The 13793-nt window shown below is 54.1% G+C and overlaps 2 protein-coding genes and 1 pseudogene across 3 annotated transcripts; 1 reads left to right on the forward strand and 2 right to left on the reverse strand.

Annotated features, from left to right (window-relative positions):
• Positions 1-414: 414 nt before the first annotated feature.
• Positions 415-5847, reverse strand: ADPRS (ADP-ribosylserine hydrolase). The gene is made up of 6 exons (XM_081225113.1): positions 5630-5847; positions 3067-3163; positions 2572-2779; positions 2287-2471; positions 1849-1949; positions 415-1255 (listed from the first exon to the last, which is right to left on the reverse strand). Exons 1-6 carry the CDS (start codon positions 5841-5843, stop codon positions 963-965), a joined length of 1098 nt encoding a protein of 365 aa, XP_081081239.1. The 5' UTR covers positions 5844-5847; the 3' UTR covers positions 415-962.
• A 680-nt stretch (positions 5848-6527) lies between these two features.
• TEKT2 (tektin 2) lies at positions 6528-9304 on the reverse strand (the record flags this gene model as incomplete). Its single annotated transcript, XM_081225355.1, has 9 exons — positions 6528-6741; positions 6909-6988; positions 7150-7293; positions 7419-7526; positions 7706-7820; positions 7896-8039; positions 8557-8762; positions 8940-9065; positions 9149-9304. The coding sequence occupies 9 exons, from the start codon at positions 9302-9304 to the stop codon at positions 6528-6530; spliced, it is 1293 nt and encodes a 430-aa protein (XP_081081481.1).
• Positions 9305-11605: 2301 nt separating this feature from the next.
• Positions 11606-12620, forward strand: LOC308605342 (dolichyl-diphosphooligosaccharide--protein glycosyltransferase subunit MAGT1-like; annotated as a pseudogene). Its single transcript has one exon. The product of its transcript is annotated as a dolichyl-diphosphooligosaccharide--protein glycosyltransferase subunit MAGT1-like (transcript).
• Positions 12621-13793: the final 1173 nt, after the last annotated feature.

Raw genomic sequence — 13793 nt, forward strand, 5'->3', positions numbered from 1 at the left:
CCCAAGATGCAGAATGAGGCCTGGCCTTCACCTGAGACGATGTGTCCCCCTCACACAAAGGTCAGCAGTCCGGTGATAACACGGTCCCCTCTGCATCCTCCTACAGCGTTCTGGTTCCTGGCTGGGCCTGGGTTCTATCTGGGAAGCAACCTATGAAGTCAGGCTCTGAGAGCAGGAAAATCTGGCTTGTTCCTGCCCGCTGCTTGGGCCACTGTGAGGGGTCTCCAACAGGAAAAAGCACCAAACCATGCCTGCTCTGCTTTTCCTGGCTGAACAGCTGGAGGAATATGCCTCCACAAGCCAGCAGCTTGGGTCCCTAGCTCCTAGGTGAGGCCCAGACAGAGAGGCATAGGCACAGAAGGGCAAGGGGGGAAGAATCCACTCAGGGCAGAAGAGAAACACAGGAAACAGTGGTGGGATTTAAAGAACTGTTTATTGCTCTGTAACTTAGTCGGGAAGCTGTTAACAAGACCCATGACAGCCAAGGGCCAGGTGTGCATCTAGATCAGCTAGATTCACGTGTCCACCTCCTGTTCCACATAAACTTGGCGCTCAGGGGCCCTGTGCAGTCAAAGGCAGGCTTCCTGGCAAACTGGTTAAATCCCAACAAGGAGAAATGATGCCGCAGATCATTTCCACCTCCCCAAATTCCATGTCCTAGATAATAAAGGAAAACACCACAAGTACTGCTCTGAAATAAAACCTGCCCCGGTCCCTTATGTCTGACTGAGGAGCCAGGAGCACCGAGGCTCTGCAGAAGCCAGGAACCCAGCACCAGAAGGCACCCGTCCCTCCCTCACTGTTCAGTGACCTCCCCAAAGGAGTCCCCAGCCCCAAGGGTGCACTCCGGCCACACTGGAGGAAGGCCGAGGCAGGGAGCCAAGCCTAAGGGAGCCCAGGATTTCCAATCCGAGGTGTAGTTGGTCCTGCTGGGTATGGCGGAGCCCCAGCAGCTGTGGCCCTCACAGATTCTTCTGGAAGACCCGGTGCAGGCTCTGGGCCAGGACGTCAGTCTCCTCATAGCCCTCACAGCTTTGCTGCCAGCTCTCTGGCACCTGTTCCATGCCATAGTAGGCGCCAGCAATGGCCCCGGCCATGGTGGCAATGGTGTCTGTGTCCCCACCAAGTGAGATGGAATAGATGAGAGTCCTCTGGAGGCTGTTGAAGGCAGAGGGGATCTCGGGGTCGGGCTCCATGCAGCGCAGGAAGCAATAGATGGCAGTGGGCACAGATTCAAAGGCAGCAATGCCATTCCCTGTGGGGAAGCCAGATCATGGGAGCTTGAGCCACCCCATTTCCCGAGCCCCACATGTCCCCAGGCTTCCTGCCACCTGCCACAAGTCAACACTCTCAACTTCAAGTTAGGCTGCGATTAAGAGCACAGGCTCTGGAGTTAGGCTACCTGGGTTCAAATCCTGGCTCGCCCACCTACTGGCTGTGTGATTCCTGTATCTTGGGTTCAGGTCCTCGTGTAGAGAGTGAATAAAGTTAGGAATTCTCGCAGGGCTGGTGTGAGGGTGAAATGACATCCTAGAGGTAAAGCATTCTGCATAGTGCCCAGAACACAGTAAAAGTACTGTATGAATAAACATCAGTTATCACCATTAGCTGTAAACAACTAGCGGCCGGCTGCCATCTCTGGAATGTTTATCTTTAAGGCCGAGGGTACTGTCGCCCTAGAACAAGGCGGCGCTGTGCTCGCAGCCTGCCAAGGACCCTACGGAACATGGCTCTTCTGTCTCAGCAACCCTGGCAAAGGTGTGACGGCGGCAGGCGTGACTCCAGGCACCCCTCCCACTCCTGAGCCCAAGACTGACCCTGAAGGATGACGGGTGGGGGACTACCCACCTAGCTCGGACACCACCTCCTCTCTGGTCACTGAGTCCTGCTCTAGAAGCTCCCCAATCTTCTTCAGTCGGCTGGAGTACGGACGCTCCTCCATGCCCAACCTGTGGGGTGGGGGCGAGATTTCAGGGAGGTCGGAGCCAGCAGGGTGGAGAAGGCAGGAGGGGGAAGGGCTGCATGGGAGGGCGAGGCAGGGACGTGGGCATCTGACACTTAAGCACGGGTGTCAGGGCAAGAAGTGGGAAGGGCGAGGTGTGAGCCGCCCGGTTTGTTCTCTGGGACCCGGAGAGCCCTGAGGCACAGCCAGGGCAAAGGGCTTCTTCCCACCCCTCCTTAGGGCCTGCAATTAAAGAAGGAAGGTTTCCGCTTGAGGCACGGCCACCCCACCAGCATGCACATGCACAGACGCGCCTCCAGCCCGCCTCCAGCCTGCATACTCACTCCCGGGCATCTGACACAGACTGGGCATCACTCTCCAGCTCCTCCATGTGGCCCAGGAGTTGTTCAAGGAAGTGCTCACTGGACGACTCACCCTGCAAAGCCAGGTGCACAGCCAGGGCCTGCAGGATGGCACCGTTGTAGCCCAGGGAGGAGGCGTGTGTCAGCTGGGCCGAAAGCCGGGCAAACTAGGACGCAGGTGAGGGAGGCAAAGACCTGCTGTTACAGCACCCAAGCTGCAGAGGAGGGAGGGGTGAGCGCGCCCAGAAGCCAGCCCGCCCTAACTACCTCCTGCACATCCTGGACACCGCCATAGGCCAGGGAGACGCCGGCCACCCGCATGGCGCCCCCGTTGCCGTAGGAGCCTTTGCCATTAAACTGGGCCCGGGCGGGCTCAAAGACATCGCGGCACTTGGGGCTCAGGAGCTTCCTGAAGACGGTGATCACTCCAGCGCCATAACCCCGGTCAGGGTCTTTCTTGTACTCCTGAGCAAACCTAGGGGAGAGAAGGGGACAGTGTAATGATCTAAGAGATGCCTGCCAGGGTTGGGAGAGAAGAAACCTGGCTGGTTTGGGAAAAGAGGGATCCTTGGGGACCGCAGGAGACTGTGCCAGCGGTGCCGTCACTTCTAGCTTGGGAAGCTGCAGCTGCCCCAGGGAGAGTGTCCTGCGGCGGGGTGTGCGGGGAGGGTGTCCCGGCATGCACGGTTGTCACTGCTCTGGTCAAGGGGTGCAGTAACTCTGCCCACCTGGTTTGCTTCACCCCAGGACCACTGCCCTCACCTGTGAGCCATGTCCATCTCGTCGAAGGCCTCCTTGGCCAGCAGGGACTGCACCAGCGCCCTGGCCATGGCTGTGTCGTCTGTGTAGCACAGTGCTTCTGCAGGGACAGGGCGGGGGTGGGAGATCGAGCTGCAGGGCTCGAGGGTGGCGGTTTTGGCCTCCCGCTCACTCCTCCTTTTATCTACTACTTCCAGAAGGCCTCAGGTCAGCCTCTCACTCCCATCCAGTTTCCAGGGCTCTGGGTCAGGCCCATGTCCTGCTGACTTCTGGAGGAAAACCTTCCACCCCTTCTGGCTGCCATCACTGCATCGCCAGTCTTAATGGACCCGCTTTGGGCCTCTCAAATCTCCTGCATCTTCCCCACCCTCCAGCCCAACCTATATGTGCAGCCAGAAAGAGAGTAGAATATCACTTTCCTCATCTCACTCTCCTGCCCTAATGGCTGACTGCCGCCTTCAGGATGAGGTCCAAACTCACTGCCTTGGCCATCTGAAGCCTGCCCTTCCTCACCCATCTTATATCCCACTGCTCCTCTCCACATCCTCAGAACCAATCCTGGAGCCTGGGTCAAGTCCTTCCCACCTGGGGCTGCTCCCCCGCCCTCCTCTGGGTGCCCGAGTCTACTGCTCTGGCACTTGTAACACACACCATTGTTATGTGGTAGCTCCTCAAATAGGCCATAAGCCAGCTAGGGCCAAGGACTTGGTTTTATCTGAAGAAGAGACAGTTACAGAGGACAAAGCATACTCCCTAGTGAGCCCCTTCTATTCCTCACATCTGCCCTCTGCCCTCGCCCCCCATCCCCGCCCTGCTCTGGGTATCCCAAGCCCCAACCCTGCCTTCTCCTCCCCCCTTTCACTCTCAGGAGCCCCCACCCCCTACTTCACCAGGAAGAGAGGCTCACAGGCACCTACTCACAGCCACACTCTCCAGTCTGTCCTCAGAGGGACTGGTCCCTCTTGAAGTGCCCCCCCAGTCCAGTTCCCCAGGGACCTTGCCCTTCCTTTGTCTCCTCAACTCCTCCCTCTGTGATACAGCAGCACCCGGTCTCCCTTTGATCGGTCCCTGCACCCTGCTTTCCCCCAGGGAATCACTTCTCTCCCACTCCCAGTCCAGATGATAGGGGATGGAGCCAATGCCACCTCCGGCCCAGCCAAACAGCACCCCATTCCCTGTTTCAGGGATGGACGGGTGACATAAGCCAGGCCACTGAGCCTCCATCAGAGACCTCTGCTGGTGCCACTGTGAAGAGAAACTTCCTCTGCTGGAGATGCTGAGCTGGGAACTGCTGAGGGCCACCCTGTGGGAAGGGTCTGCCAGAGTGAAGCCCACCCAGAAGAACGCAGATCTGAATAAGGAGAGGAACTGAGTCTTGAGGAGATGGCGTGATTTAGCTCTGCTTAAAGCCAGACCTGCCCTGGACTTCTCAGTGATGCCAGCCAGTGCATTCTCTTTTTGCTCAGGCCATTTTGAGTTGGGTTTTCTGCCGCTTGCACCCAAAGGGTCCTAAAATCTCAACCTAAAATGTCTTCCCCTCATCTTAACATCAAACCAAAAATGAAATTATAAACTGTCCCCCCGCATCCTGTCTTCACCTCAGCCACAGCTCATCTCTCTCCTTCCCTTCATACCAAACATACTCTATTTTCTCCTTTTCCATTTCCTCCTAAACCCACTGAAATCTAACTACCAGGGTTCAACCTTCTACTGAAAATGCTTTTCTAAGTCTAGACTTCCCCCCACTTAACCTCTCTGTAACCTCACACCGGTAACCAGTGTCTTCATCTTGAAATTCTTGAGTTTTGTTGTTACCCATCTCCCCTCTGCTTCTCCTCCTATAAACTGTTTCCTTCTCTAGCTCCTTTTCCTCCTCCAGGGTTACGGGTGTGGCCCCTTTTTCTTACTATTCTACATGCTCTCCAAGAAGAATCATCCTCAGCCGTGATACTGCGCTGAGATCTGGGTGATGAGTTGACTGCACAGGGAGGGAGAGGCAGAGAGGAGAGAGCTTTACAGGCAAAGGGACAAGCAGTACATGCAAAAGCCTGAGCTAGAGGAGGCACGACGAGAGAGGAAGTGCAGCGCAGACAGCAAGGCCAAGGGTGGTATAAGGTGAAACTGGAGACGCAGGTGAGGGCCGGCCACGTAGGGAACATTAAGGAGTTTGGCTCTAAGGGTAATGGAAAATTACTGCAGAGATTCACGAGGGGAGGCCGCGATAAGATCTGCTTTCAGAAGTGCCCTCCAGCTGCGTGGAGATGGACTGGTGGCCCACTGATTCGGGAGACCCGGGTAAAACCCGTAAAATGAGTAAAATCGGCAGGGACTTAAGTATTGAACTGGGCGCAGTCTAGGCGTGGCTTGCACGGCTTGGAGGTCTGTGTAGCCAAGCCCCGGGCTGGCGAACGTTCGGAGCGAGACGTGTGAAGACGGGGCTCGGATTTGGACACGCTGAATCCGAGGTGCCCGCGGGTCGTGCAGATCGGGCCCCTCCGGCCGCTGTCCCCTCCCTGCCCGAGTCCCTCGCGGCTCCCCGGTGCCCAGTGCGCCCGGCCCCGCCCACCTGTCCGCGCGCTCCCCGGCGAGCCGGGGTCCGGCTCCAGGTCCTGGACCCGACGCAGGACTGACGTCAGGTCGACGGTATCGCGCGCCTCGAAGACGGCGCCCACGCAGTCCCCGAGCAGCGCGCCCGCCAGGCAGCCTCGGAAGCGGGAGAGGGAGCGGGCCGCCCCAGCCCCTCCGCAGCCCGCCGCCGTCATCACCGCCGCCGCCGCCATCCGCGCGGACCAGCCGCCACTTCCGGTGCGGCCCGCGCGCACCCCATCGCGCGGCTTCCCCGGCCCCACAGCGCCGCCCCGCGGCCCGGAGTCGCAGCTGCCCCGCGGGTGACAAGGGGCGGTCCAGCAGCCTTCGTTCGATTGGGCCCGGCCTCTGTATTTAGCCCGCGTTTCCCCGACCTGTAAACGGCGTCGCAGCCGGGCGGGAAGGCCACTAAAGGGTCCCCGAGGGCTGCGCACTGAGCCAGACCTTCGGGCCACTGCCCCCCACGGTCGGCCAGCCGTGCCACAGAAGCCCCAGCTCGGGTCACTCAGTCCTGGGCGGCCACCCCTAAGCCCTCCCCCTGTCAGCCTAGCCCCCTCTGGGCCTCCCCTAGGCGTCAAGAGGGCACGCGAGGGTCCAGCTGGGACAGAGCTGGTTAGAGGTCACAGCGCTGGAGCCCAGGGTGCTGGCCTAGCCCGGAGAAGGGCATGGGATTGGGAACATGGAGCTTGAGGGATGATGTTACCATCTTTGCTCCTCCGTGCACAGGAGAGCCAAGAGCCCTCTCCCCGCTGGCTACATGCAGGGGTAGCAAAGAACCGTCTGGACTGAGAACCCCCGACCTTTATTAGATTCGTTCTCTCCATTGCCCTCCCTCTTTCATTTTCCACCAGCCTTCCCCTCCTCCCTCAGCCCCCTTGCTAGGTTAGTTCCAGCTGGCAGGTTTTGAGTGGACTCAGGGTGCGGTTTGTGGTGCGGGTGAAGGTGTCCACCTCCGGCACAAACTTCTCAGCCGGCATAGTCAGCTTCCGCCGGGTGTCCATGCACTTGGTATCCAAGAGCATGGAGTTGGCCTTGCAGGCGATGTCAGCCTGCAGCCGGGCCAGATGCTGGTACAGGGCGTCCAGAGCGTCCCTGGGGAGGAGGGATTAACAACCCACCACCCCCGGCGTGAGGCTGGGAGGTCAGGGCTGAGCTCACCAGCCTTGAGTCAGGAAGACAGCAGGGAAGCTGGCAGGCAGCAAGGGACCCCAGTGGTGGGAGGTGTCTCCCCACCCCTCCTGCCCACCCCCCAAACCTACTGTGCCTGCGCCAGCTTCTGCTTCAGGGCAGCAGTGGTTGCCTCTAACTGGTGAACCTCCGCAGTGAGGCCGTACTGTGCCTGGAGGCAGGGGGGCAGGTTGGGAGTCCAGGTCAGCCACACTGTCCTTCTGCCCACGGGTCTGGGGGCTGCCCTGCTCCAGCACCCCTGCTCCACCAGGGAGTGAGTCATCCTGAGGAACCTTAGCCGGCGGCCCATGCCCCACTGGGGTGCCCTCGTACCTGGTCCCTGCAGAGTTCCACGTTGGCCCGGTAGGTCCTGGTCTCTAGCCGGGTGTGGCATAGCTTCAGGTTCTGTAACTTTCTGCGCAGATCCTCCTCCAGATTCCGGATGTCCTCCTGCAGCTCGGCAATCTCCTCCAAGGTCTGCAGGGACAAAGTGACTGGTCTCCACCTGGTGCACCCAGTCCGGGGCTTCCTGGCAGGGCATCAGGCTCCTCATCCCACAGCAGGAAGTCCAGGCCCCAGGAGACCAAACGGAGAAGGCTCACATTCTTCTCTTGCCACTTGAGCTCACTGTACACTTTCTCCATCTCCCACAGCCGCTTCCTGAAGGCAAATTCCGTTGCAACCCTCTGGGCTTCCAGTTCGTTGTTGGTCTGAGGACAGAAAGTAGGCAGGGCAAGGGGAGGGTATAAGCTCTGGCCAGCTGAGGATCTCGCTCAGGTGAGGGGTGGGATGCCACATGGCTGACAGGGAACAAAAGACAAGGGCTTGAGTGCATGCTGGGGCCATCTCTTAGCCATGGAGGATCGGGGTAGGGGGAGTGGTCAGTCACCTTGGCAATAGTTAGGGCGATGGCCTCCCTCAGCTCTATGGCCCCTTTCATCTCAGCCTCTGCTTGGTTCTTGTTGAACCGACTGCAGTCATCCCACTGCTGGAGGGTGGTGGAGCTGCAGGTGGCAGGAAATAATCAGAGTATGGCCTCTGCGGGGAGGAAGAGAGACTGAATGAAACGCCCTTCTTACCCGCTGGGGACACGTGTGGGATTAATCTTCAGAGAGATGTTCGGGGACTTGAGGTTGAGAGAGAAGCAGCCTCTGTCAATGTCCAGTGTCTCCATTTTGCCCCGATGGTCAGAGTTGAGCTGCTGTCGGACTTCCTGCAGGAGGCTGGGGACAGAACAGACGGGATTAGGAGCCATACCTCCAAGGCCCTGGAACGCAGCCCCCATGGTACTGAAGGGACAAGGAGGGATGGGAAAGCTGAAGTGGCAATGGAGCTGCCGCTGCAGCTGAGACAAATATAGGCACAGCTGGATGAGCTCCCCACAGACAAAATTATGGCACCAAGTGCTTGTACACACCCACAGGGCACACTCCAGTAGCTACACTCACAAGGCTCACACTCCCAGAAAGTCGGGGTGGTGGCACATGGGCTTCATCTCTCATGCTTCCAGTGAATTGATAATGGCTGCCTAGAGCAGGTTCATGAGAAGTATTCTGAGACCACGTCCAGGTGGTGCAAAAAGTGCTACGATCAGTGGGTGAGTGGTTTCTGCCACGGGCACAGCAGGGGCAGAAGGCAGCCTGGGAGCCAGTGACTTGTAACCCACGATACACACGTTCTACATTTAAAACACAGCCTTCAAAGGTGGGTGAACATGCCAATGACATAGCTCTCTCTTACCAGAGCTTCTCAAAGGCCTGGCTGATCTTCTGTTGCAAGGCCTTCTTGGTGGCTTCAGTGACCTCTACCTCTTTGTGCAGCTCTTCCTCCACGGAGTCTTTCACCACATCAATGTCACGCCGACTCTCCCGCAGGGTCAGGCACTCAATTGCCACATCCAGAGGCAGGTTCTTGGCCTTCAGGTTCTGCTCTGCTGACTCTTTCATCTAGAAAAGAGAGGGCACAGGAGGCTGGTGGGGCCATCCGCTGGGAAGCAGCTCTCATCCCCACTTAGGCCAAATGACTCAGATGGACATGCCACCAAATACCCTGACCCGGAAGAGAGGAGGGAGAGGGAGGTCCTTGCAGGCAGGGTCTCCTGGCACCCTGCCCTGGCTCCCTGCCTGTGTCAGGGCGTCGATCTCAGCATCTAAATCCGTCAGACACTTGTCCAGCATCTCCTTCCACCAGCTGACAGTATCAATCCTCTCTGCCAGTCGAGTCCTATTGTCATGTTCGTCCCAAATGGTCTGGAAGAGACAGAGACAGATAAAGAGGTTGTTGGGAGTTGGGGGCTATCCCTTTCCCACCCAACTGGGCTCCGGCCCCCAACCTGGTTGTTGGTCTCATTGCAGAGGACCCGGGCCTCCTGGCGGATCTGGTGCGAGGCATCTCGCTGCCGCTCGGCGTTAGTGGACAACAGGTAGCTGTTGGTGTGCCAGTCCGGCAACCGGAAGCGTGGACTGGGCTTGACACTCAGCGTGCCCATGGTGCAGGAGCCGAAGGCTCAGGGACCCCAGGCCTGTTCCAAGACACCCACCTCTGCTGGAGGGGGCAAACAAGGCTGCAGGAGACCACTGAGGAAAGCCTCTGCTGGATCAAAGCCCCTGCAAAGGACGTGCTCCTGTCCGTTTCGCTCCAAGCCCCTTCCTGCTGGAAGCCTGCTTGGAAACAGCTCTCCCTACGCTCAACTTCGTGTGAGGCATTAACTAAGTTTCCTGCCACCCATCCATCCACAGACACAAACTGCTGGACCCTACAGGTCCTGGAGCAGGTGAAAGGGGATAATAGGGTTCCTCGGCGTGTGTGTGCGCGCGCGCGTGTGTGTGTGTGCATGTGCATGTGCGTGTGCGTGTGTAGTGCCAAGTGCTCGGCGGGGCTGGCGGAGGTGGGGGGGGCAGGTAGCAGGAAAAATAGCCCTTAATCCAGTTTCCACCACTACTTCCAGTAACCAAGTCCTGTGGAACTTTCTTTGCTTTCCCTGCCCCAGCTTTGGGCTAGGGCCCTGAGGGGGTCTAAGAGAAGAAGCCCTGTCCCCATCCAGAGAGGACCGGCTTGTTTCGAAGGGGCTTCGAATTGGCACTAGGGAATTGGGGGTGGGGCGCTGGTCCCCTCCCCACCTGGGTCACATTCCCTCCCTCCGCCCTCTGCTGGAGGAGGAGGAGCGGGTGTGTGAGGGGCCCCAGCGGGAGGAGCTGCGGTCTGTCTAGTTCCCAGCCCAATCCCTCCCTTCCCCTCCCAGGATAATCATCTTCAGTTTAAATTAATACCTCGGCACAGAGAAAGGAGCGGGAGGGGGAGAGCACCTCCCCACCCCTGTCCCCTCCTCCTCTCACCTTCCCAGCGCTCACTTCCGCCTCCCTTCGCCGGCTCCACTGTTAAGCGCCCCAGGTTGCTAGGCACCCCGCTTCTGCTCGCGGGTCATCACAGCCCGCGTTCAGCTTGGTAACCGCCGGGCGGCGCGGCGGCGGCGGCGGCGTTGGGGCCCAGAGGCCTTCCGAGTAGGAAAGGGCCGGCGGCGGGGCTGGTGCTGCAAGAGTGTGGGGAGGAGGGGGGCAACAGGATATCGCGTTCACTTCATTCACAAGTTAAAAATCTTTACTTTGATAAAGGTTACGCATCGACATGGCAAAAAAATTAAAAAGGTGCCGTACATAGCCAGAGTAATCTCCCAGTCAGGCTCACTCTCCAGCAGGTATCCTTCCCAGAATGTGTATATACTTAACATTATTTACACACATTCTACTGATTCTGTCTTTCCCAATAATTTCATCATCTGCTTGACGGCATAGAAGGAATGATCATCGTAATTGGAGAGGGCACGTCCCTGGGAGAGGTAACAGGTATTAGAAGTAATGCTCAATATCCAACGATTTCTCTAAAAAGGAGAAGGAAGAAAAAATTAAACCGTGCTAGTACCGTTCTAGACATTGGAAGATGTTGACAGGTAATGTACATAACTAAGAGGTGAGGTAGGCATTACCCCCATTTTTGCCAGTAACTGAAGAGACTGGTAAGGATGGAAACCCAGATGCATCTGGTCCCCAGGTCTACCTTCTCTCAATTACGACTCCGCACTGCCCCTAGTGGTGGCGCTGGACAACAAGAGGAAGGCAGGGATGCTATCCCCAGCTTGCCCGCCTGCTCCCCTCTGAGGGCAGGGCTGTGCAGAAAAATCCTAGGAGATGGATGCTATGACCACCATCGTCTTACAGGCGAGGAAACTGAGGCACAGAGAAGTGAGGAACGTGCCCAGGGTCACAAAACTAAGTGATGGAGCTTGGATCTAAACTCAGGCAGTCTGCTCCAGAGGCTAAGTTCTGGTTTGATGGATGGAGGGTAAGAGAGGAGTCCAACAAGAGTCCTCAGTTTTAAAACCTCAGTGATTGGTGGGATAGGGTCACAGTGGGAAGAGAGGCAGAGAACCCAGGGCTTGGTAGGCAAGGGGATGATGAGGTTGGCTTTTGAGTAGTTGAGGTGATCGTGGTGGATTTAGGTATTGCTGTCCAGGAGGCAGTTAGAAATGTGAGTCTGGAACTCTGCAGAAAGACTGAGACTGCAACATTTCCAAGACTTCCTTGATCACAGAATTTTGTTTTTTCACAGAATATTTTCTAAACTCTAATACATGGCTCATAAACCAGACATGCATGGGAATTTGTGATATAGCTCTTTTACTAGGATTAAAGAAGACAGAAAAATAAAAGGTCCTGGACAAATTAATTGCCGGGAGAAATGATAAGATTTTGGCATAGATATTTGGAAACATAACAAAAAGAAGTAAACAAATATGGAAGAATGGTGGTGGCTTTGGCGTGTATCTCTGACCATGGTGGTGGTTTTGGTGTTCATGACTCCCTAGGCTCCTGCACATCCTGACCAAAGGAAGAAGATATTAGCAGAAAAGGTCAGACAGCTGATGGACTGGATTCAGAAAAACAGAGTGATAAGAATGAATGATGCCATGTTCAATCGTTTTGTATTAGAAAAACCAAGAAACTATTCTGTTATTGTGATGTTTACTACTCTCCAGAAGTTTAGATTATGTGTAACATGCAAACTTGCTCTTCAAGAATTTCAGATCTTGGCAGATTCCTGGCAATTCTCCAGTGCATTCAGCAACAAGGTATTTTTTGCTATGGTGGATTTTGATGAAAGCCCCGAGGTCTCTGAAATGCTCCAGGTGATGTCTGTTCCGAATGTCCTCCACTTTTCTGCTAAAAGCAAATTTACAGCAGATGACATTTATAATTTCAAAGAGAGGGGTATCATAGCGCAGCAAATGTTCACATGGGTAGCCGAGAGAACTGAGAGACGGATGGTCAATGTCAGAACCAGGAAGCCTATAAATGATTACTATTCCTTCAAGTTAGGGATATCTTTGGCTCTCATCGGTGGACTTGTGTATGTATTGAAATGGAATAGGAAATTTATTTTTAACAAAAATTTATGGGTGGTTTTAGCTGTGCTTTGTGATTTTGATGTCATCTGGTCCAATGTGGACTCGTATACGAGGAGCCCCATTTGCTCAAAGCAATACTCACACAGGACAGACACATTATATTCATGAAGTGCATTACTTTCAGTTTGTAGCAGAAATGTATATCATTTCTCTGTTTCATGTGTGCATTACTACCCTGGGAATGTTGCTCTTAGATACAGTTGCCACCTCTCCTATGAACATTATAAATAGGAAGATAATGTCCATGACTTGTTTGTGTCTAGTTGTAATATTCTTCAGTTGGCTGCTTTCTCTCTTCAGATTTAAAGAACCTAACTATACATTCCACATTCTCGTGGATTAAAAAGGACCCTAGAGATGTAGACAAGGAAGCAAGAAACTTTTTTAAAATGTGAAAATAAAAACATGAAATAGCAGAATATGAACTCGTAACTTTTTTAATTGATAAAGACTTAGCCAAAGGAGACATGAGGTGCCCTGGAAATAACAAGCTATTTTCTCTCAAAATCTGTGAAGTGTTGTGTATCTTCTCTGTTCTTCTCAATTTTCTCCTCCCAGTAAATGTCATAGATTACCTTACTTAGTGAACTCCAATAATTAAAATCCTCAGAGTGTACACCTTTTACTGAATTAGGACAGTGTTTAAAAGTACTTTAGTTAATATTTAGTCAGCTGATCTTATTCTAATATGAAAAATATCTTGATAAGGTATCCATCCCCACATCTAGCTACTGAAGTTAAAACTGTATTGCCTTTCTTGGAGGTGTATATTTGCACAGCTTACTTTGTGTGTTGTTCCCTGAAGGCTTATCTTTCTTTAGTGTGCACTTCCAATGTCTAGAGGCAGATACAGTACTACGTGGTGCTCCATCTCCCAAGTCTTTCCTACTGAAATACGCTATTGTGCTTCTTGATGGTTGTAGGTATTACAGACTAATTAAATACTGGATTGTTTCTCCACGATCGTTAATGACTTTTTATCCGGAAAGATTTCAGGTAAATTATCTTTATTTCTCTTCCAAGAGGGCAATTTCTAACAAAATAGTAGTTCCTATTTTGGTGTTGATGTGGGGTTGTTTTCAATTAAATTTAAATCTAAGGGAAAAATATAAAGACAATTCAGAGGATGAATGATGATTTTATTCACCCTTTTCTGTTCAGAAGCACGCTAAAATGTCAGGTTATTTCCAATATGCAGAAATGTAAAACTGAATGTCTTAAAAGCTGTTCTATTTTGGCCTTTCTACCCTCTTAGGTGGAAAAACAAAGTACAAATTTGGAGATTCCACACCCCCCCACCCCCTTACCTTCATTCTGTCTTATGTAGATAACCAAAGTTACGTTCTAAATAGCTTATTAATGTGCTTGGCAAATGACAGCAAAGTTGTATTTTACTATTAAATTGAACTCTGGTCTTCCCTCTGGAAATTGCTGTTTTAGAAAAGTGAGAACTGTGATTGTGAAAATGTTTTTCGAGCAACAGCAATTTAGTGTCACATTAGAAGATTTCTGCTTT

This window comes from Mesoplodon bidens (assembly GCF_964165515.1).
Source record: "Mesoplodon bidens genome assembly, chromosome: 2".
NCBI lineage: Eukaryota > Metazoa > Chordata > Mammalia > Artiodactyla > Ziphiidae > Mesoplodon > Mesoplodon bidens.